The following is a 23,147-nucleotide window of genomic DNA, read 5'->3' on the forward strand; positions in this document are numbered from 1 at the left end:
TGAGTATGCATATAATAACACGGTACATTCTTCTACACGTAAAGCTCCATTTGAGATAGCGGAAGGCAATCGTAAGATTCCACCCATCTTGCAGACAAAAGATACAATCTTTGAGGTTGATAAGTATGTGGAAAGCATGGATGTAGCTTATCAGAAGGTGAAGCAAGCACTTCAGCGGGCACGGGATAAGCAAAAGAGGGCAGCAGACAAACACCGCCATCAAGTTGATATTAAAGAAGGTGATTATGTCTTGCTGCGTTTTCAGAAGGCAAGGCTAAAAAGTACACGGGGTCGTACTTGGCTTGTTCCTAAGTTGAGTATGAGGTATTATGGGCCTTTTAAAGTAACTGAGAAGATCGATGATGTAGCATTCCGGTTACATTTGCTTGATCATTGGAGGATTCACAATGCTTTCCATGGAGTCTTCTCAAGCCTTTTCATGGTGATGTGCCTGAGGATCTACCTTGGGAGATGCAGCCAGAGGTGGAAGAATTAGAAGAAGTTCTTGCACCCGAGCACACAAGGAAAGGAAGGTAAGAGGTAAAGTTACCCGATGCTACTTGGTGAAATTTTTTAATTATTCATCATTGCATGCGAAGTGGTTGGAGGAGGAGGAATAGGCAAATACTCCTCAGGTGTTGCAGCTTTACCTTGAGGCCTTCCAAGTAGAGCCAACTTTAGTTGGCACTTCTTTAGGTTCAGCAGAGCGGCTGGTGTCTGGAGCATTGCATGATGCTCAAGGGGAAGGTCAGCACCTCCACTCTCTCTATACAGACACGCTCGAGTATGTAGAGGTCGCTTGGTGTTACACTATGTCTCACCCGAGGTACTGGATGCTGACAGTATTTCTACCGCAGGGCCCATGTGATTGGTGTACTAGTCACTTGGTTATGATGTATCGAATGTGCAGTGCTATACGTATTTGTTATCCATGGCTCTACAAATATGTATACATTGTTGGTTGATCTGTTGGTGGCATGGTTGGATGTCCTTTCAAATTTGGTTGGTCTGTTGGTTGGCTACCCTTTCAAACTTGGTTGATCTGTTGGCAGCATTGTTGGTTGTCCTTTCAGATTTGGTTTTTATCTTTGCTATTCTCCTTTTCTTTTGCTGTTGTTTTTGTTTGCAGAAAATCGTGGACTTTTGCATTCTTTCAAGAGGGGGATATGTCACAAGGACGTGAATTTATGGGAATTTTGATTTGCAACTCCCGTAATTTACGTGTGACTACCTTGGGCCTCTAGGGCGCGGAAGTTTGGCCATGTGTGCAGGACTTAGGGAATTAAAATTCCTTAGCATGCCTTTGGAAATTGTGAATGTGCAGGCCAATTACTAGTCAATTAATTCCTACGACAAGTGTGTGCAACATAGGGGAAAAACAGCAATGCAATTAAAAATTGCTATTTTTGGCACGAGACTCTAAAATCAGCACAGGACACATGTTTGCCATGAGGCCAAAAAGCAAGCAGAAAAGTCAAGATGGCTGTTTTTTGAACCATAGAAGAACAGGGAGAGGCAAGTCACAGGCTAGGAAAGTGCTCCAGGGCCATTCTATCACATTTCATTTTAGTCTCTCCCAAACAAGCATCTAAATCTAAATCTAGCTGATAGGGCAACGCACCATTTAAGATAGAAAGAATTATCGCAATACCAGCAGGCCGCAACTTGGACGAAAACTTCACATTGTGAAATTTGCATGTCCGCTAATACGGCAGAAGCATATACCTAGATGAATCCAGGAACATTCCCAAACTCATCCTCGAGGACAAAGAGAGAGTTTATTCCTTTGGGATCTATTGCACACTTGGTCAGAAGGAAGGATGCGTGATTGCCTAGTGATCGGATGCATATTCGCCATATAAGGTTGAGCAGGAATTGCAGGGTGTGCAGGATATTGGAAGTCTGTGGGCGGTGGTTTGCCTGTGTACAGCTTTCAAGAGACCTTGTAATCAGCCTCTTGGCTTTATATGAATATTAAAGAAATACCGCAAGGGCGCCGGTGTCTTTGTTTCTGAGTAGGAGCGCTCAAGCTCCCTGTGATTTAATCTGTGGTAATTAGTAATTTGATTATTTACTGTGTATGCTGTGGTTAAAGTGGATTCTACGGTCTACCACCCTTTGATTAGTGAAGGCTGGTTTCAGATCTCTCCAAAAATATGGGCACAAAATGGCGACAGTTCAAGAATATGACAGCAACTTGCAAGGTAAAATACCAACCAGTAGAAAAAAGAAGCACGAACAGATCAGATTCACAAGTTGCCGACCAGAGACAGGCGACGTGCTTCAGAAAAATGGCGCTCAAAAAATTGGCGATCCAGTTTCAAAATGCAACAGCAGCAACAGAACACCTCCAAATATGACGATGATATTCCCTCCAATATGGTGGTAGGGAGGTCTAAAGACTATGAGCACATGGCTATGCTAGCGAGGATGGAAGATATCCCTCGTGGTGTCTTGTGCATAGGATAGATAAGGTTAAGAGAGGAGATAGATCAAAGCTCAAGTAGGGATCTTGCACTAGATTTGAAGTCAGGACTGAGGCAAATGATACTAATAACAATTGATTGTAAATTGAAAGGTACAAGCCTCATTTTTTAGGTTGGGCTGGCCTTATCTTACACACACCACACACATCACTAATGATGTCACACAAAATCTAATCTAATCTACTTCCAAGGGTCACGTTACCTTTCAAACTCACAAGTAGCAAACCCGAACCCCCTTTTACACTTAACATGAAAACAAGAGGCCTAGTTCTCACACTTGCAAGGCATCGATTGGTTGGGTAGTCCACACCCTGGTTGTTGAACAATGTTTCTGAGATTCCCTAGGCAGTGACATGGGTTCCCTAGAAGTAGGCTGGACAACAGCCAGCACTTCAGCATCAAGGCCACAAGGATAGCTGGTTTGTATGGTTAGTTTTCTCTCAAGCTTGATAGAAGATTTTTTTCTTTGGAAGAAAACAATATGTCGAGAGAGCGAAAACGTTGCGAGTGCAAGTTAGTGAAAGTGGTCTCACGGTGTGAGTATATGAAGATGGCATCGATCCTGACCAGGTAGACAAGTATGTTACAATGTATGTGCAACCATTGCAATAAAATGATTGAGCAAAACAATTGAAAAGAGACTCCAAAAGAGGAGATGAGCACAATTTTACTCTGGTCCACAAAATAGAAGATCATATTGCCTTGAGCGAGAAGGAACCTTTGAACACCACAGCTCAATTCCCTCCTCCACTCAGCCCAATGGATGTCACCAATAGGACCTCGCTCCAGTTGCTCACTCTCGCTCAAATCCACCAAAGACTCCAATGCTTGCCATGTAATCTACCAAACCATATTCACTCCTGTGAGCACCAACTTCCCTTCTACCTGTCCTCCTATTCGTTGTTCGATCTTTGCTGTTCATTGCTAAATTAGGATGTGGGGAGTGGTGGTGGTGGTGTGCAGGTTTGGGGAAGGAGAGGGCGGGGGGGGGGGGGGGGAGGGTCTTACGCCCAATTTCATTTTCCCAAAAAATTTACTCTTACTCAAAATAACTCCCGAAATAGCAAAATACAATATGATATGAATAATGACATAAATTACTCCCAAAACTATCTACAAAGGCCTTGATTTTTAGATTTCAGCCAACCAAAATCAAAATGCAAGGCTGACTTTTCAACTCTTAAACTTTCTATTTTTTTCATATTTGTGATCAAAAACTTATGAACCAAGCTATCCTAGTTATGACTTCAAATCTTTCTTCTAAGTCTACTTCGTATCCAGCGATATTAGAGCTCACTTGTATTCTACACTCCGGGAGCAGTTAATATACATTAGGGCTGTTATAACTCCCATTGAATCATTCAAAATGTAACATAAATATATTTAAATATCAACCCTCTCTCAAATGGACCACTCGTAACATGGCCTTGAAACAATAACTCAACAACTTTGAGACATCTATTAGAGAAGTTTGACAAGCATATGTAGTGAATTTGGGTTTTTTAGAGTTTTTAGAGCTTGCCATTGCTTGCAACCAGAAGAACCTCAATATGGAAACTCAAAATGGAGAAACCATCTTCAGACATTGTGTCTAAAATCCATTCTTAATGACCTATTCTATGCAAGTACCAGGAAGAGGAAACTATGGCGAGGCCTGTTAGAATTATAGATATAATTCAGCAGTGACCAATGTAATATAATAAGCTAGTTAGGGGCACTTTTCCCTCTTTAAGAGGTTTTTTCCCCTAACCGCAGTTAGTTCACTAACTATGGTTAGTGACTACTAAGGTTTTGTCGCTAGGACAAAACCTTATCTTTCTTTCAGTGTGTTGTACTCTTACTCTCTTCTATTGCAACTAAGCTTTCAGCTTCCAAGCTTCCAGCTCTCACACTCTCTCTTGCTCTCTCTCACTCACTCTCTACTCACATTTGGTATCAGAGCAGGTTCAAGAGCTTCGGGCTCCCTGCTCCCTTCAAGTTCCAGCCCTTTGCCTCAAGCTTCAGCCTGCTCCAACTCGTCCGTACAGTCCGTACGACTGTACGGAATCCTGACGTACTGCATCCGTACAGCCTCCGTACAGCTCCCGTAAAGCCTCTGTACAGTTTTCGTGCAGCGCCGTACAGCGTCCGTACAATTTCCGTGCAGCGCCGTACAACGTACGTATAGTTTTCGTACAGATCGCCGTACCTGCATCGTTTCTCCCCGTACAGATTCACCGTACATTGCAATCACTTCCGTACCTGCACGTACATCTGTCGTCGTACCTGCTCGCCGTACCAGTCGTACAGTGCCGTACCAACTGTACGGCACTTCTGTACTGTTTTCAGTACAGTGATTCCGTACTTATTCTGCTTCCGTACAGCAGGTAGCTACTTGGTTTAGTACAAGAGATCTAGCAGGTGATCTTTGGCAACAAAATTTTGCAGACAGCCATTGTTTGGCCCAGTATTCTGGGAGTACATTTGGGGCATTTTGTATATTGCAGACATTGCAATCATTGTGCAGTTTCGGAGCTACATCTAGAGCAAAATTGCAGATTTTGTTTAAAATTTGGGGCTTTTATAGACAGATCTGCAGATCTAGTCTGAAATTTGGGGCTTTTGTTCAAAAATTGCAAATTTGGGGCTTTTAGTAATTTTGCCCCTTTCTGGTTGCAATTTCAAGCCACAAATTGGGGCTTTTGTGTTGGGAGAGCATTTTTTGGAGTATTCAGTTCATATTGCCTTTCTTGGAGTGTTTGAAGCACTTTTGGCAGATTTTGGAGAGTTTTGATGCTTGGACAGATTTCTGACAGTGCAAGTACAAAAATCTAAGTTGCATTTACAGCCCGTGCTTGGCTGTGTTTTTTGGGAGTTGTGCATTTCATTCCCAATAAGGGAATTCAGCTTTGTATCTGCTTCAATCTTTTTCTCAGAAATGGCCCATCAAAATCAGAATGAGTTCCAGTTCGGTGGTCTTTCACAAGAAGACAAGTTGGATGATACCAACTACTCCCTCTCGAGTTTCATGGTACGTAATATTCTGATTTATCGAAATTTATGGGATTATGTCAATGGGGATGAGATCCGACCAGCAGATATTGCACCTGCTACCCCTCCTCAGCAAGGAGGTGGAAGAGGTCGTGCACAAGGTGCAGCTGCAGGACAAGTTGTTGGTGCAGCTACAGTCAATACTCCAGAGCAGAAGAGATGGGATTCACGGGATGCCTTAGCATTGTCATGCATCTCTCTTTCAGTGAAAAGATCTATCATTCCGCATATCCGGTCGTGTAAGACCTCCAGGGCAGCGTGGGATATCTTGGAAAGCATGTATGCAGCACGGAATGATGCAAGGGTATCTTTCTTGAAAAGAGAGTTGAGCAATACACATATGGAGGAGGGTGACTCCATGTCAGTCCACCTCACAAAGCTACAGGATCTCAGAGAGCAATTGTTAAACATAAATGAAATTATTCCTAATTCAGAGATGATTACAACCACTCTAAATTCTCTTCCTGAGTCTTATCTCAGCTTTCACACTTCGCTGAACTCATCATTGAGGGGGGGTGCAAATCCTCTCACTTTTCATGAGTTGATAGGACTTTTGCTTCAGCAAGAGCAGACCAGGAAAATTTTGGCTTCACGTGCAGGTGAACAAGCCATGCTCTCAAAATTTAAATCAAAAACAAAGGGACAGGCAAAGACATCAATAAATCAGCCTTCCAGTGGGTCAGGAGAGCCTTCACAAAAGGCTAAAAATGATGCAAGTAAGCCCAAAAAGAAGGGTTTTTGTCACTACTGCAAAAAGCCAGGTCATCACATAGCAGAATGCAGGAAAAGGCTTGCAAAAGAAAAGAAAAACAGCTCAGGTATGACTGTTTCAGATTCAGCCCCTCATGCATCTGACAGTGGGGATGCTGCAGCCAACTTTGTTGGACAGGATTATGCCTTTTTATCTTGCATTTCAGATTCTAGGTTGGCTGTTCCAGATGCTCGGGATAGTACAGCCTCTTGCAGTGATGATACATATGCATTTTTAACTTGCAGCTTTGACTCTTCTACAGATGCATCTACTTTCAGTGTTAATGAAACACTGAACACATGGTATTTTGACAGCAGTGCATCCAAGCACATCACTTCTAGGAAGTGTCTTTTTACTTCCTTGCATCCACCTCCCGTTGGTAAGAAAGTCACTTGTGCCAATAACTCGTCATATTCAGTACGTGGCACAGGAGAGGTTGAGCTCACTGCCATTGATGGCTCAATTTTCAGACTTTCAGATGTCTTATATGTGCCTGGCATAACCAAAAATCTCCTTTCAGTGTCCACTCTTAACAGAGGGGGATTTCAGGTCATCTTTGAGGATGACAAATGTGTTGTCCGAGACAGGGAAGCTGACTATGCCTTAAGGTTATCTGGTACTCTGCTGCGTGGGCTTTTTCAGCTTGATATTTTTGAGAAAAGAGCAGCCCATGCTCCGGCAGTTTCTACCCCTACAGCTGCCATGCAAAATGCAGAATGATGGCATGCCAGGTATGGCCACATGCATTACAACAGCTTGATGACACTTCAGAAGTTTTCAATGGTTGATGCATTGCCACCTCTTGAGATACCTCCTCCACATGCCTGTGAAGGGTGCATTTTAGGTAAGATGCATAGATTCCCCTTCAAGAAGGATGGTTCAGTTAAAGCTGTCCGCAAATTGCAGCTTATACACAGTGATGTCTGTGGTCCCATGAGGACTCCATCCTTGGGTGGTCATCTCTACTTCGTTAGATTTATTGATGACTACTCCAATTTTACTTGGGTTTATGGGCTGAAAAAGAAATCTGAAGTGTTCACGGTGTTTAAACACTTTTCAGCCATGGTTGAAAATGAAACCGGACTCAAGATACAGACATTGCGCACGGATAGAGGTGGGGAATACCTATCTGCAGAATTTGATGCTTTTCTCAAGGGCAAGGGTATTGTGCATCAGCTCACAGTCAGGCTGACCCCTCAGCAAAATGGCAAAGCTGAGAGGAAAAATAGAACCCTCATGGAGATGGACAGATGTATGCTGAGAAGCAAACACATGCCTCATAAATTCTAGCTAGAGGGTTTGATGTGTGCTAATTACATTTTGAGCAGGGCTCCCACTAAGGCTTTAAAAACAAAAACTCCTTTTGAGGTCTGGAATGACAGGAAGCCTTTAGTGGATCACTTTCGAGTCTTTGGATGCCTTGCCTATGCACATGTGCCAGTTGAATTTAGGCACAAATTGTCAGATAAAGCCATCAAATGCATATTTGTTGGATACAGTGCAGAAAGCAAGGGGTACCGTCTCTACAATCCTGCTACACGCAAAATCATAATAAGTAGAGATGTGATATTTTCTGAAAATTCAGCTCATACTCAGGCTGAATTTCAAATGCCTTCGTCTTCAGAGGATGTCTTTGAGGGGTTGCTACCCATTGCTTTGGGTTCCCCTGCTGATTTTTCTGATCCAAATCAGAATTTACAGCAACCTCGAGATGCTTCAGTTCCGCCACAGGATGTCTTGCCCCCTCCACAGGCAGTGGAACATGTGGTGCAGCAAGAAATTGCAGACATACATGCAGCAAAAACAGTCCCAAACTGGCTGTTACAGACTCTCAAGGAGAGTAAACTTGATGCTCCGTTACCTGGCAGGACTCGCAGTGCAGCAAGGCACATGGAAGGTGCTAATTCAGTGGAATCAGCATATGCAGGTACTCTCCTTGATGAGGAGGAGCCTGCCACATTTGAAGAGGCAAAGGATAATGTGCATTGGATGAATGCCATGCACGATGAGTTGCAGTCCATTGCAAAAAATCAGACTTGGGATATTGTGGACTTGCCACAGGGTAAACATGCCATTGGCACACGATGGGTATTCAAAGTCAAACGGAAGCCAGATGGCTCCATTGACAGATATAAGGCCAGGCTGGTTGGTAAAGGCTATGCTCAGAAAAAGGGCATAGATTATGAGGAGACATTCGCTCCCACATCCCGGATGACCACCATCCGATCAGTAATTGCAATGGCTGCACATTTTGAGTGGAATGTTCATCAGTTGGACATAAAAACAGCCTTCTTAAATGGGGACTTGCTGGAAGAGGTGTATGTCAAACCACCTCCGGGCTTTGAAATTACAGCAAATGCACTTCAAGTATGCAAGCTCAACAAAGCTTTATATGGGCTGAAACAGGCTCCTCGTGCATGGTATGCCAAGATACATGCCTTTTTGACCAGCAAGGGGCTGCACAATAGTCCTACTGAGAGCACCCTCTACATCAAGATGGATGGGGGGGAAATATTAGTCATCCTTCTTTATGTCGATGACTTACTGCTCACAGGGTCCAATGAAGAAAAATTGCAGATTTCAAAGCTGATTTGCAGACCAACTTTGACATGTCAGATTTGGGGCTGCTTCACTTTTATCTGGGGATCCAGTTCTCTCATGAAAGACGTGGCACTGTTATGTCTCAGTCCAAGTATGTTCAGAAACTCTTGGACAGATTTAACATGCAAGAGTGTAAGCCCATAGCCACTCCTATGGAGCCGCGGCTGAAACTCACAATGCATGATGCAGGAGAATCAGTTGATGCCACACTTTACAGTCAGGCTGTTGGATGCCTCATATATCTCTGCAACACTAGACCTGATATTCAGTTTGCAGTATCTCAGGTGAGCAAGTACATGCACAGCCCAAAAACTATGCATTGGCAGGCAGTTAAGCGCATCTTCCGTTATTTGCAGGGCACAAAGTCTTTTGGCTTACTATTTCCCAGGGGGGGTGACTTGCAGATGCATGCCTACAGTGATTTAGATTGGGCTGGTGATTATGACACTAGGCAGTCCACTAGTGGCAATTGTTTCTTTTTGGGTAAATCTTGCATTTCATGGCTGAGCAAGAAACAATCTACAGTGGCTACCTCATCATGTGAAGCTGAGTACAGGGCAGCTTTCACAGCAACAGTTGAATGTGTCTGGTTGCGACGTCTATTTGCTGATCTTCATCTGTCTTTGGAGGGTCCCTCTCCAATTCTCACTGATAGTCAGAGTGCCATTGCAGTGGCAAAGAATCCAGTGTTTCATGCTCGCACGAAACACATCGAAGTTCACTATCACTACGTCAGAGAGAAGTTGCATGCAGGAGAGATCAGTATGATCTTTGTGTCCACACATGACAACGTTGCAGATATTTTCACCAAAGCACTACCACGTGAAAAGTTTGAGGCATTTCGCAGTGCCCTGAACTTATATCCGTTTGGTGACTGATCAGCCTTGTACATGACATTAGCACTGCAAGGGGGTGTTAGAATTATAGATATAATTCAGCAGTGACCAATGTAATATAATAAGCTAGTTAGGGACACTTTTCCCTCTTTAAGAGGTTTTTCCCCCTAACCGCAGTTAGTTCACTAACTATGGTTAGTGACTACTAAGGTTTTGTCACTAGGACAAAACCTTATCTTTCTTTCAGTGTGTTGTACTCTTACTCTCTTCTATTGCAACTAAGCTTTCAGCTTCCAAGCTTCCAGCTCTCACACTCTCTCTTGCTCTCTCTCACTCACTCTCTACTCACAAGGCCACCATCAAAACCATGGATCTTAAGGAGGATAGTAGTAGCCAAGGGTATGGCACATTCAGAAGTGGAGAGCATATTCTACTTACAACTCCTAGAGCTCACTCTACACCCACCATAATGACAAAATGTGTGGGGATCTATCTCCTTGGGGGGAACCCAAACATGGTGCTACAAAATGGACCCTACCATATTTACATCCCATTTTTGCAAGAGTGCTATCTTCAAGGTAAACATGGCTTGCCAGGCCAAATCACTTTGGCCATCTCTCACAAAAGCTATTGCTGATTCTCATAGTCGCAATCTTCTTGATTGTCCTAGGCAAGTGAAATATGGGAAATGATGGACAGCCCCCATAGTTCTATCTTCAAGGTAAACATGGCTAGCCAGGCCAAATCACTTTGGTAATTTCTCATAAAGCAATCGCTGATTCTCATGATCACATCTTCTTGATTGTCCTAGGCAAGTGAAATATGGGAAATAATGGACAGCGCCCCATCGAGACATATGAAGAAGTTAGGTGCACTAATAAGGTATGAAGAACCTGTTGGTTCAGCATACTTTCGTAGCCATTAGGTGGACCTTATCACATTGCCATTTTGCCAAGGTGAAGCATCAAACAAGAAGGCACAAGGCCGAGGGAGGCCCAAAACAGCAACTGCACTCTTTAGCGTTCGATTAGAAAAGTCAAGGAAGTGTCAAAGGTGCCTTTTTCGAGTAAGGCATGGAGTACTAGAACAAAGGCTTGCAGTTATGCACACAAGCAATTGAGCTGAAAAAGGCATTAAAGGGAGAATCCCCAAATCTAGTTGCTCATGCCAGAACATACCGTGATAGAGCAATGAGGCTTGTTGAGATAAAGAAAGATGTCTCACATGAAGCCGAGTTCCAATTAGCATGAAAGAATACTTTCCATTTTGACATTGTTGTGCAGTGTGCCTTTGTAATGCTTAAGCCTATAAAGCAGTTTGCTTCAGTCAGTTTAACTCCAGGTGTTTGCACACTGTGTATAAGTGTAAACTTTAAAGTATATCCATGTGAATCAATTTTCAAGTAATCCTTTAAATAATGAATTTGTGGTTTTGCTGTATATCATAGGCAGTGAAGGTTGTGAACACTCGTGCATTGGCGATCTTAACCACATTGTAATGTGCATAGAGTTTTTGCACACTTAATATTTTTATATTTCAACTTTAACCATTTACAAGACCCATGTAATGTACATTACTGAATAGATTCATGCATACTTCCATAAAGGTAATACTGGAATACTTGATTTTCATTGGTCCTTGTCTGTTGTATTTTTCCTTCCTAAATAATGAAGATATTTTTATAAATACTCAAGGGTCAGGGCATATCTTAAATGGTTTGCATGTCAAACCCTCTCCCTGGCCAAATAAGCTAAATCAGAGGAAGAAACCAGAAGCTTCATATTAAAATGATCATAACACTCTGCACAACCATAAGAAGGAAGGGAATCAGGCGAAGGAACCTCATACTCGTGATCCAGAGCCTCCTCTGTAGCATTGAATGCAGCCTTCAAAACATCTGTGGCATTAGAGTTGCAGAGAACCTCAGATCGCTTTGCATCCACCCTAAGAAAATCGAAGAGCTTCTGGGGCAGTATCCTGGGAACAACACAAATCAAACCACTGTAAAGGCAAAAAGGAACGCTAAAACCAGACTATCGCATTGTTATCACTTGTGCCTTTCTATTTTAAGAAGATGTTCTAGAAGTCTCACGAAACACACCTTTAATCACAAGAAGGGCCCTCAACGGTTTTGAATGGTAATTCTTGAAAAGAGAGTTGAGATGAACAGTTTTCAAAGCTGAATTTCTACAATAAACAAAACTATGGCAAAGCTAGAGGGCATGCAATACAAAGCATGTCCTCCTCACCCCAAAAACCCCCAGCATGCCTAGCCTAGCCATGTTTAGAAGCTAAGCATTGTCTTGGGGGAAAGCTTCTGGACAATACAGAGCTTTTCCAAAAGCTAAACATAATAGATTAACTTAAATCTCAGCTGCCATTTGCAACTTTGCTCTGCCAATATTTTCTTTAGCTCTGAATTGGTCTTGATGAACTATTACCTCAAATTCCAGGGCAAGAAACTGTCCTAAATTTTTTTGAAGTATTCTTCAAGCCAGTAAAATGAATCCTCCCACATTCATTGGGACACTTGAATGTTACTATGTTTGATTTTTCAAATCTTTGACAGAGACAGGCAAGAGCCTCGTGCTATAGATTTTGACTTAATAATTGATACAAAACTAAAGTTCCCACCTTCCTAAAAAATCGCCTTTGACTAAAATTCTCACCTCTAGAGGATATTTGGTATTTTGTATGGCTTCTCAGAAAAGCATGTCTTTCACTATCGAATCCACCTTCTATGTTAAGCCAGCATCCTTCCTATGTTCAATCAAGCTTAATCTAAGGTGATCTAGACATGACATGAACGAAAAAAATCTCCCCCAACCTAACTACTGCTACCAATTACCCCACATCATATGCATTAGATAAAGATAACCCTGAATTCAGAGTGTGTTTTCCTGTTATTCCCAGAGGTAATGAAATACCTCTGGTCGTTAGATAGACATATCAGAGAGCTTTTGTTTGATATGCATATTGTATTTGCACATAACGGAGATGGATTCTAGAGTAGAGAGCTTTCATTTGATATGGATATTTTAGATAAGGCTGACATGGCATCCATAGCCGCATGTCAACAGAATATGGATTCTAGAGTGGTGTTATACATTCGTCTCATTATTAAAACCTGAAACCCTATGCCACCCCTTATTCTTGTTGATGTATATGTCCACCATCCCAAATCCGTGAGAAAATGGCTAAAACAGTTAGTTAAGTCTAGGAGATGACAGATCTTGTTATCATGGTGAGGCAAATGGAGTCAATGCTTAAACAGACTTGTCACATGTCAAAGGCATCATGTATGAAAGCCTCATACACTTGTTTCCTAAGTCAACCCCATTTATGCCTATTGTAATCCCAAAGCAATCCCAAATCTGTGGAAGCACATCTTATTTTTTACATGTTGTTGCATTTAGGCTCCCCCATCCACCCCTTCTACCATCGGAGGTGCAATACCAGTAGTTGTATCACCATCCCCGCCACTAATTGCCCCTATCAAGGTATGTTACCACTATTTTCTATCCTTTCTTATATGTACCTAGTTGAGTTTTTATTATAGACATTATAGAATTTACTTGTATTTGTTATTTGACATGTCGAGATACTACTGGCGATTAGATTTGCATTGAAATGCACATGTGGGTACCATCCTCAACTTCTATTTTTGGGGCCTAGAATTGGCTCCCCTAGCAACCCATGGAGAGGCTAAGAGTAAAAGCAGCTAGCAGCAAGATTCAAGAGATTCAAGGGGACATCCCAGAGGGACGGTGAGCGGGGCTTCATAGGAAACCCAAATGCCATGACCCTCCACATTGGGTCTATCATTTCTCTAGGACAAAGTCCCTTTCAAAGTTTTCTTCTTGTAATAGGTTCAGGCCCATTACTCCAAATGGATCCAAAATGAGGAGATAGAGATCCACGGGATGATAAGATCATGGACTCACTGGAATGACAGACAACCAAAGTGTTTGGTCGTTTGGGATAGAGGTCCACCATTGACCCTTTCACTACGAGAGGGAAGATCCTTGTGTGAGGTACAATGGCAAAAGCGAGTCGTTCTAGCCATTCAAGGTTGAGTACTCACAGCAAGTAGTATAGGTTCCTTTCTTCTGTTGTACCGCCCCCATTGGTAGACGACTTCAATAGGAGGCGTCAACTTGCCCCCCCTCACATAGGCGACACTTGCTCAAGCAACAAGTCCCAAATTAGGTCCTTCCCAAGTTTTGGTCTCAGCCTTTGCCCAAGGAAGATCTCTTATTTCTTGCATGTGGAGCTGTCTAGGGGCTTAGAGCATCTATAGTGCTCCATCAAGACTGTGGCTATCACCTACGACATGGCAACTTGGTTGTCACAGAGGCAACAAGCTTTCCCCCTTTTGAGAGTCTCTTCAAACCTATAGAGATAGATGGATAGTGTGTCACCCACTTGGATATTCAAGACTCGGTCCCTCCCTCTCAAGAAAAACCCCAAGTTCTCTCCAAAGATTGGAGTTTGGGAGACAGACGCCAACATCACTACCTGGAATATCTGGGTAGCAAGTTGTAGTTTTTTTTCCTTTTTTTTTTTTGGGGGGGGGGGGGCGGCTGCACACTTGCCCTACAGCCAACCTTGTCAATATTTGGCACGATATTATCTATACCTTGGAAGAAGGCTATGGAGGGGTCTAGGAAGACCGCCGAAAGGTGGGAGCATTTCTGCAAGGAATGGTACACTCACACAGATCGAGAATTCCACTAGTTCTATTAGCTCTCCACCTTGGTTGCTAGCACGTGACACCTGTTTCCAAGATACTCTAAGGCAATGAGCTGGCATATAATGAGTGGCAAAGCTTACAATCAATATGATTCTATTATGCTTGGCTATAGGTGCAAAGGTCTTGTCATAATCTATACCTTTCCCATGTACATATTCATTTACTACCAATATAGCTTTATACTATATAATATACAATCACTCTTGGCTTTGATTTGATAGAGCCATTTATTGGCAATGAAAATTTTGCCTAGTGATAAGTCTACTAGTTCTTAAGTCTTGTTCTATTTGATACTATCATACTCCTCCTTCATCTCTTCCTACCACTTCTAAGCAAACGATTAATAGCTCCAATTAAAAGCACAATTGAAATCACAAACCAACGAAAAAAGGACCTACATCCTTATCTCTCAGCAAAGCCAACAAGCAATGATGAGGCTCCCCCTCCTCTCAAAACGGGCTCCAAGCACCTTCTCTTGATGTGAAAAGGTAAATAAGGTTAGTAATTACTATCGAGCAGTTATTGTTAAAGAGGCAAGTGAAACAACACGTGTTCTTCATAATCACTCATCGGTGATTATGAGTTACTAAGCAATGTAAATAAATACCAAATTACCAATCTTGTGTCTTTTTATTGTTTGCAAGATGCACAATTTCAGATCTGTAAGTGCTTCACAAGGCTTCTTCCAATGAATCGAGCTATGGTTGCTTTTAGCAGGCCATACAAGAAGATGTCCTACTACTGTGCTTTCTAGCATAGTCCTTTGCGCATATCTTTTCTTAAATCACAATCTATAACATCTTTTCTTCGTTCCGGAAAATGAAGCCTCATCTTGCTGAAGCAAAGCCTTGTCTTTTCTTGCTGTTAGGGCTACTCATAACACTTAAAAAGAATTTCGACCATAGGTTGCAATTGAGAGTGTATGACAATTATCCACAATCCCTACTTCATTCCCTCTATGAAACCAAACAAGGAAGATGAAGAGAGAAAGTAGAAGAAGATCAACATGAATAACCCCCAAAAAAATACATAAAACAAAGGTAAATCTTAAAGGAAGACAAAAACAAATATTTCACCACACCCGCCTATGATGAAAAGCATTCATCCACAAGTTTGAGTCCTTTACAGTTAAGTTGTGGATTAAGGCCAGCTAATCCCACTATAGTTGGAGTTCCACAACAAGTACCAAGTGCTGCAGATTATGCTATCCAGAAGTGAGGAATGTTGTAACTTGCCAAGTCAAACATCCACCAAGCCATTCCGAGTTTCTTCCAGCAAAAGTAGAGGCCCTAGCTCCTCATGGTGCCAGCCGTTGTCTTGCAATCACGATAGTTACAAACTGACCAGCTGCTAACAGTTGATCCCTCACCACCTTCATTTTAATGATGTGATCCTCTACCATGTCCCCCTTCTCCATCTGCATTGTCTAGAGTTCCATCTCTAGGTCAAGGATTTTGGCTGCATTGTTGATCTCTTACATGTCTTTTAGCGTGGTCCATGCTGAAAACACAGCGTTTGCCAGCTGAATATGGGGTAGGACCAAGTCCACAATCGTGCCAATGATTATGGCCAGGGTGTTTGCATCCCTTGGGTACCCAATCTCTTATTGGATCAGGATCCGTTTGTGTAACCACTACCCCGACCACAGCGTTTTTGATACCTTGAAGCCTTAGCTCCACTCGCATCGTAATCTCCCACATCATCCGTAGTGCAAAGTGGCTCCGGACCTTCATCTTCTGGAGAGGGTAGTTAGTTCGGTGGAGCTTACCTGATTCCCCAAAGCTTGGGATGGGCAATCTACCAGCCATGATGAGGATGTGAAGGGGGCTTAGGGGGCGTATACCTGTCTGAATCCTGATCACTCTCCGTCTCACAAGAGTACTTGCCCTTTAGATGTAGGAGATAATTTCTACAAGTTTGAACTGAGATCTCATTCCAAAGGTTCGAGCTTCCAGCACTTGTGAGTCTCCCTCAGGGCTCTAATACCATGTTAGAAAACAAAGGTGAAGGTTGCTTGCTACAGCTAACACTCCCCGCAGCGAAAGATGTGTAAGCGCCTGCCCAGAAATCAGACAATGCTATTTCAAATCTCACTTCTTTCTTTGATGTGTACACAAGTGAATGCAGACGGATAGACATAGACTTAGATCCTTGAGTTGTGCAACAATAGAGTAGAACAATAGATTATGTATTGAAGATTGCTGCAAACAAATGGACAAAACCTGATACAAAAGGGTGTGCTCAGTGTGTCACCATCTAGTGTACAACGTACTGCCTAGATGTGGACCCCTGACCACTCAGGATTGTCATCTACCCCTTCAATCTCTGTCAGCCAGTGTGCTCTCTAGAGCTTCAGTGGGCTGCGTGGTGATGCACTTGTGGACACTCCTTGCTGCTTCTCTTCCTGATAAAGACCTGCAAACTGATTGCTCCAGTAACCTTTTAGGTCCTGTAAACCTTATGTGCAGTGTACTGCTCTGTACGTGGATGATCTACTTCCGGAATCCTGATTATTCCTGGCCTCTCCGTTGCCCTGGTAGACAGCCAGAATTACTGGCTCTTGTGAATGTTTTTCTGGACCTCCCTGCTGCTAGATGTGCAGTCCAAATTAAGGCACCAGAAGACCCAGACACTGAATGAATGGACTGCCCCTCCAGGGGCCTTTATATATGGTTGGAGACCCCCCGCATCAGATGACCCAGTCAGCAAACGGGCCCAACCAGTCTCCCAACCTGTACCTACTCCATATGGTCCGCCTGACTGCCATGTGGCAGCCGTACACAGCTGTGACTGTTCTGGTACTGTCTTGTCTGCCCCGACGTGCTGTACTGCCCTGACCTGACGCTATAATGCTCTGATCTGCTGCTACACCTTGAAGTCGCTTTCTGCAGGCCTGTGCTGCCCTGGAGCCAGGCGTATGGACAGCGGACAGCCCCAACCCCCCAGTAGCTGCTGCTACCCTGCAGCAGTCATATTCCTGCTCCAGTGTGCTGTCATGCATCTGTACAGCCTCCATACAGTCTCCTAACAGTAGCTTTTTCTTGCTATCCACTATGGCGGCAGCCCTACTTTCCATCTCACTTGCCCCGTGGCAGCCTCTCTCTCCTGCCCACGTGGCATCTCTCTTTCTCAACACATGATTCTGATACACCTCCCCCATGTCCTCCGCATTTGGGGGCTCACAGGTGGGGAGGTGACCGTGATAAATCCAACAACTAATCAAAGAGAGAGAGAGAGAGAGAGAGAGAGAGAGAGAGAGAGGAAGAGAGAGAAAAATAGAAAGTTTATTAAAAGTCTTTGAAAGACCGAGAGAGAAAGAAAGTTTATTAAAGTCTGCTAAAGACCAATGGGTCTATGAGACTGAAGAATATCCTAATACAATGAGCAAAAGGGTGGAGCTACTAAGCAAGCATCCTAACTCATGCTAGAAAATTGTGTAGACATAGTCAATGCTATCATAACACATGTCCATCAAAATCATATGCAGCCATCCTGAAATCATCCTCCTCATGTGGAGACACAGTTTGATCCAATACAATATAATAGGCATATGGAGCATTAAGCTGCACCCAACCGCGGACTGGGCTATGTAGGCAAGAAGCCTGTAATGGATCGCTGTCTACTATTTGGATGAGTAACCTGATGTGCCTTCCTGGCTGCTACCCGACGTCTGACGAGCGCCATTGTAACCCCAAGTCTGAAAATGGAGAATATGTCAGTGAGTGTGATCTGTGTGTCTGTCCTCTGCCGGGTGTGCCGCGTGTCGGTCTGAGGGTCTCTCCCTCTCCTACTAGCAATAGCCGGGATAGCAACCTACTCGGCCTAGAAGAAATCTGTGATTGTACTCTGAGATGGGCCGAACATGGTCCCCTGCTCCTGTCTCCTCGATATGATGAGACAGTCTCTATGTCAGACTACCTCGTGAATAAAAGCTGCCAGACATCTCTGATCTGGGTATAGGAGTCGTCTGGAGAGGCCCTCGAATCTCTCTGTGAAAAGGCAACGGTATCATCCACGAATCTCATAGTAGACTAGGCAATGGAAAAGAAAGTGCTCCTCTGACTCTACCTCATGGCACTCACACACAATGTGCAGATGCGACTCTCCCTGGGTATCCCCTCTGCATGCCCGCTCTCGATACAAAGCTGGTGCGATGACACACGTAACTGTCCAAGGGCAATCTTGAGTGAATGTGGTAGGTGGATATGGGTGTATCCTAGTGGAATGATGAAACCCTCTGCTGAAATGTGCAAGCAGTGGTCCCGATAGAAGCTGAGCTTCACAGGGAGCTCTGTCTGTGCCATCCATGTCTCGAATGTGTGTAGCTGTAGGAGATCCTCCCGGATGATTGGCTTGAATTTGTTGCCCCGGAACGGGACAAACGGAGCATCAATGCTGTACCAAAAGGGTGGCAGCCTGTCTATATGAAAACCCAATCTCTCAAACCATCTGCATGTGCACGCATACGAACATCTCTGATCACCCTGAGCTGCTACTGCCATAGAAGATGTTAGTGCCAACCAAGGTAGCCTGCATCTCCCTATGGTACATGAGCCATACGCACGGACGCGGTAGAGGTAAATGATAGTCTAGAATGCCGCATCTAGTTGCAATGGGGATACCCCGAGCTCAGCCTGAATGATCTGATGAGGAACAGATGGCTTGTTGTGTATCATCCGTGAGAGTAGAAGAACTTGTAATCTCTCGACTTGAGTCCACTCTGTGTCGGAGAGGTCTGGTCCCCAACAAGTGCTACCATACATGCCCGAATGTCAGACCAAGGAGTCGAAAAGGAGAACCTTATTCCGTCAGTCCTAAAAGTGCAAGTGGAAGCATTGTCTCTACAGTCGGCCAAGGAGGCGTAACCTCTACTTAGACCTGCTTGCATCACCGGTCTCATCATGAAGATAGGTCTTGAAAAGATAACCCCCAAATATGTGTATGATGAAACGATCTTAACTGGTGCCCCGTCAAAAGTAAATTGCTCTCTGTGCGCAACTGCTCTAGAGGTGTTGAAGATCATAACCTTAGTTTTACCCAGGTTGACCTTCAAGTTATGAGACTCGCAAAAAGCCAATAGTGCATCTAGGTGTCTATGGAGCCCCTCAGCAGACGAGGCTAGGAACACATCATCATCAGCGTACAAAAGGATCTAGAGCAAATTGTTGGGTGTTGGAAGCAATGGAAATGAGAAAAATGAGATGTTGTAATAGATTGCTGCAAAATTGAAGTGTGGAGGCTCAAGGGAGAGCCAACATAACAAAACCCTAGGGCTAACTACCCTAACTGGACTAAGTGTCCTAACTGACCTAGATGGTACATAAACTAACTGTACCAATAGTCCTAACTGACTATAACTAGGCCTACAAGGCACATACCAAGGTATAAGTGGCATCTATGGATAGCCCACGAGATGGCCTACAAACCCCCCTCCATGGTATGGGCTGAAAAATCCTGGACATGACTCAGGATACCTAAATATCTCGTGTCATGGTTGCACATGTTCGTCCCGTAGGGATATAGCAACCTATGATTGTACAGAGTACAACAGATCAAGTTACAAGAGGTGCTAAGTTTAAAGCCTGCCAAAAAGCCTCAAACTTAGGTCGAGGTAGAGCCTTCATAAGAAAATCTGCGAGGTTAAATGATGAAAACTCTTCGTGTTATCTCGTGGGTCAAAGACCCCGACGAAGCCTTTGGCTTTTGTTCGCTTCGCGAGCCAAGAAATTTCATTCTTCCGAGGAAACCTGCCGGGTGGTTGTCTTCAATGGGAACATAGGACAACTCAATATCACCTGTTGATAATCGCTCTCTAACATAGTGATAGTGAATCTCAATGTGCTTTGTGCGAGCATGGAAAACTGGATTCCATGCAACAGCCAAAGCACTCTGACTATCAGGGAAGATGACGGTAGGAGCAGTTTGACATGCACAAAGATCTGCAAGTAGCTTCCGAAGCCAAACACACTCCACTGTAGCTGTAAAAGCTACTCTGTACTCAGCTTCACAGCTAGAAGTAGCAACTGTACTTTGCTTCTTGCTGAACCAAGAAACACATGAAGTACCAAGCATAAAACATTTGCCACTATGTGACACACGAGTGTTAGAACAACCAGCCCAATCACTATCAATGAATCCATGCATGACAGTGAAGTATCAACCCCATAAAGAAGGCCTAAATGCTGAGTGTCTTTGAGATATCTGAAAACACACTTCACGGCATGCCAATGGTGCATTGATGGGCTATGCATATATCTGCTCAACTGAGAGACAGCATACTGTACATCAGGTCTCATATGGCATAGGTATATCAAACAACCAACTGCCTGCTGATAGAGAGTGACATCATATGTACCGCTGCCATCCTCAGAAGAGAAGTGAAAACCAGTCTCTAATGGTGTGGATACTGCCTTGCAATCCTCAAACTGAAAACGCTGCAAAAGCTGTCCAATGTACTTGGATTGTGACATCAAAATGCCCCCCTTACTGCTAGCAAATTGGATGCCCGAATTGTTAGAATTATAGATATAATTCAGCAGTGACCAATGTAATTTAATAAGCTAGCTAGGGGCACTTTTCCCTCTTTAAGAGGTTTTTTCCCCTAACCGCAGTTAGTTCACTAACTATGGTTAGTGACTACTAAGGTTTTGTCACTAGGATAAAACCTTCTCTCTCACTCATTGTGTTGTACTCTTCACACTCTTCTATTGCAGCTCAGCTTTCAGCTTCCAAGCTTTCAGCTCTCACTCTCTTGCTCTCTCTCACTCTCCATCTTCTCACATTTGGTATCAGAGCATTTGATCCCGCTCCCTCCTAAAAGAAACCCCGTCCCAACAAACGAACAGCTTCTTCCCCGTTCAGCTCCAGCCTATAGCTTGCCGTACTGCTCCAACTGCATCCGTACCTTCCGTACCTACAGACTCAAAATCCGTACCGTACCTGCGTACCTTACCTGCCATACCGTACCGTATCTGCTCACCGTACATCGCGTACCATACCTGCTCGCCGTACATCGTGTACCGTACCTGCTCGTCGTACATCGCGTATTGTACCTATCGTACCTTACCTGCGTCCGTACCGTAACGTCCGTACATCGCGTCCGTACAGCTCGCTGTCAGACTGTACGGTTCGCCGTACAGTGCCGTACCAGCCGTACAGCTCGATGTCTTCCGTACTTCCGTACAGCACGTACGTTTTCCATATTGTCAGCCGTACAGTACTTCCGTACTAGACCTGCTTCCGTATAGCAGGTAGTCCTTTGATTTCGTACAGGAGAAACTCGCAGGTGATCGTTGGCAAGCGCATTTTGCAAACAGCCATTGTTTGGCTCAGTTTTTTGGGAGTACATTTGGGTCATTTTGTTTGTTGCAGACATTGCAATCATTTTGTAGTTTCGGAGCTACACTTGGAGCAAACATTGCAGATTTCGTCTGAAATTTGGGGTTTTCTGCTGAAATTGCAAAATTTGGGGCTTTCTGTACTTGTACCCCTTTCTGGTTGCAATTTCAAGCTCGAAATTTGGGGCTTTCAGTTCTGCAGTACAATTTCTTGAAGAAATTTGGGGATTTTGTAATTACATTGCAATCTCGCAGTGAAATTTGGGGCTTTTGCAGACAGAGCGCAATTCTTGCAACATTTGGGGCTTTTGATCAATTTGCCCCTTTCCGGTTGCAATTTCAGGCCTATTTTGGGGCTTTTGTATTGGGAGAGCAATTTCTGGAGTTTTCAGTTCATACTACCTTTCTTGGAGTGTTTTGCAGCACTTTTGGCAGATTCTGGAGAGTTTTTGATGCTTGGACAGATTTCTGACAGTGCAAGTACAGAAATCTGAGTTGCATTTACAGCCAATGCTTCGCTGTGTTTTTTGGGAGTTGTGCATTTCATTCCCAGTGAGGGAATTCAGTTTTGTATCTGCTTAAATCTCTTTCTCAGATATGGCCCAGCAAAATCAGAATGACTTCCAGTTCGGTGGTCTTTCACAGGAAGACAAGTTGGATGGTACCAACTACTCCCTCTGGAGTTTTATGGTACGCAATATTCTGATTTCTCGCAATTTATGGGATTATGTGAATGGGGGTGAGATCCGACCAGCAGGTATGGCACCTAATACCCCTCCTCAGCAAGGAGGTGGAAGAGGTCATGCACAAGGGGCAGCTGCTGAACAAGTTGTTGGTGCAGCTATAGCCACTACTCCATATCAGAAGAGATGGGATTCACGGGATGCCTTAGCTTTGTCATGCATCTCTCTTTCAATGAAAAGATTTATCATTCCGCATATCCGGTTGTGTAAGACCTCCAAGGCAGCGTGGGATATTTTAGAAAGATGTATGCAGCCCGGAATTATGCAAGGGTATCTTTCTTGAAAAGAGAGTTAAGTAATACACATATGGAAGAGGGTGACTCCATGTCAGTCCACCTCACAAAGCTACAGGATCTCAGAGAACAACTGTTAAATATAGATGAAATTATTCCTGATTCAGAGATGATTACAACCACTCTGAATTCTCTTCCTGAGTCTTATCTCAGCTTTCATACCTCGCTGAACTTATCATTGAGGGGGGGTGCAAATCCTCTCACTTTTCATGAGTTGATAGGACTTCTGCTTCCGGAAGAGCAAACCAGGAAAAACTTGGCTTCACGTGCAAGTGAACAAGCCATGCTCTCAAAGTTTAAATCAAAAACAAAGGGAC

At 43.7% G+C, this 23,147-nt stretch overlaps 1 protein-coding gene across 1 annotated transcript in view; it reads right to left on the reverse strand.

Moving 5' to 3' along the window:
* The window catches only part of KAPP (kinase associated protein phosphatase), a 105,069-nt gene that overhangs the window by 45,944 nt on the left and 35,978 nt on the right, over positions 1-23,147 (reverse strand). Inside the window, exon 7 of the mRNA XM_087377982.1 lies at positions 11,546-11,681. Within this exon, the coding sequence (XP_087234108.1) occupies positions 11,546-11,681 (136 nt within the window). The remainder of the gene's footprint in view (positions 1-11,545; positions 11,682-23,147) is intronic.

The sequence above is a fragment of the Dipteris shenzhenensis genome, chromosome 1, assembly GCF_047967505.1.
Source record: "Dipteris shenzhenensis isolate YYH24624 ecotype China chromosome 1, Dip_SZ_1.0, whole genome shotgun sequence".
Classification (NCBI taxonomy): Eukaryota; Viridiplantae; Streptophyta; class Polypodiopsida; order Gleicheniales; family Dipteridaceae; genus Dipteris; species Dipteris shenzhenensis.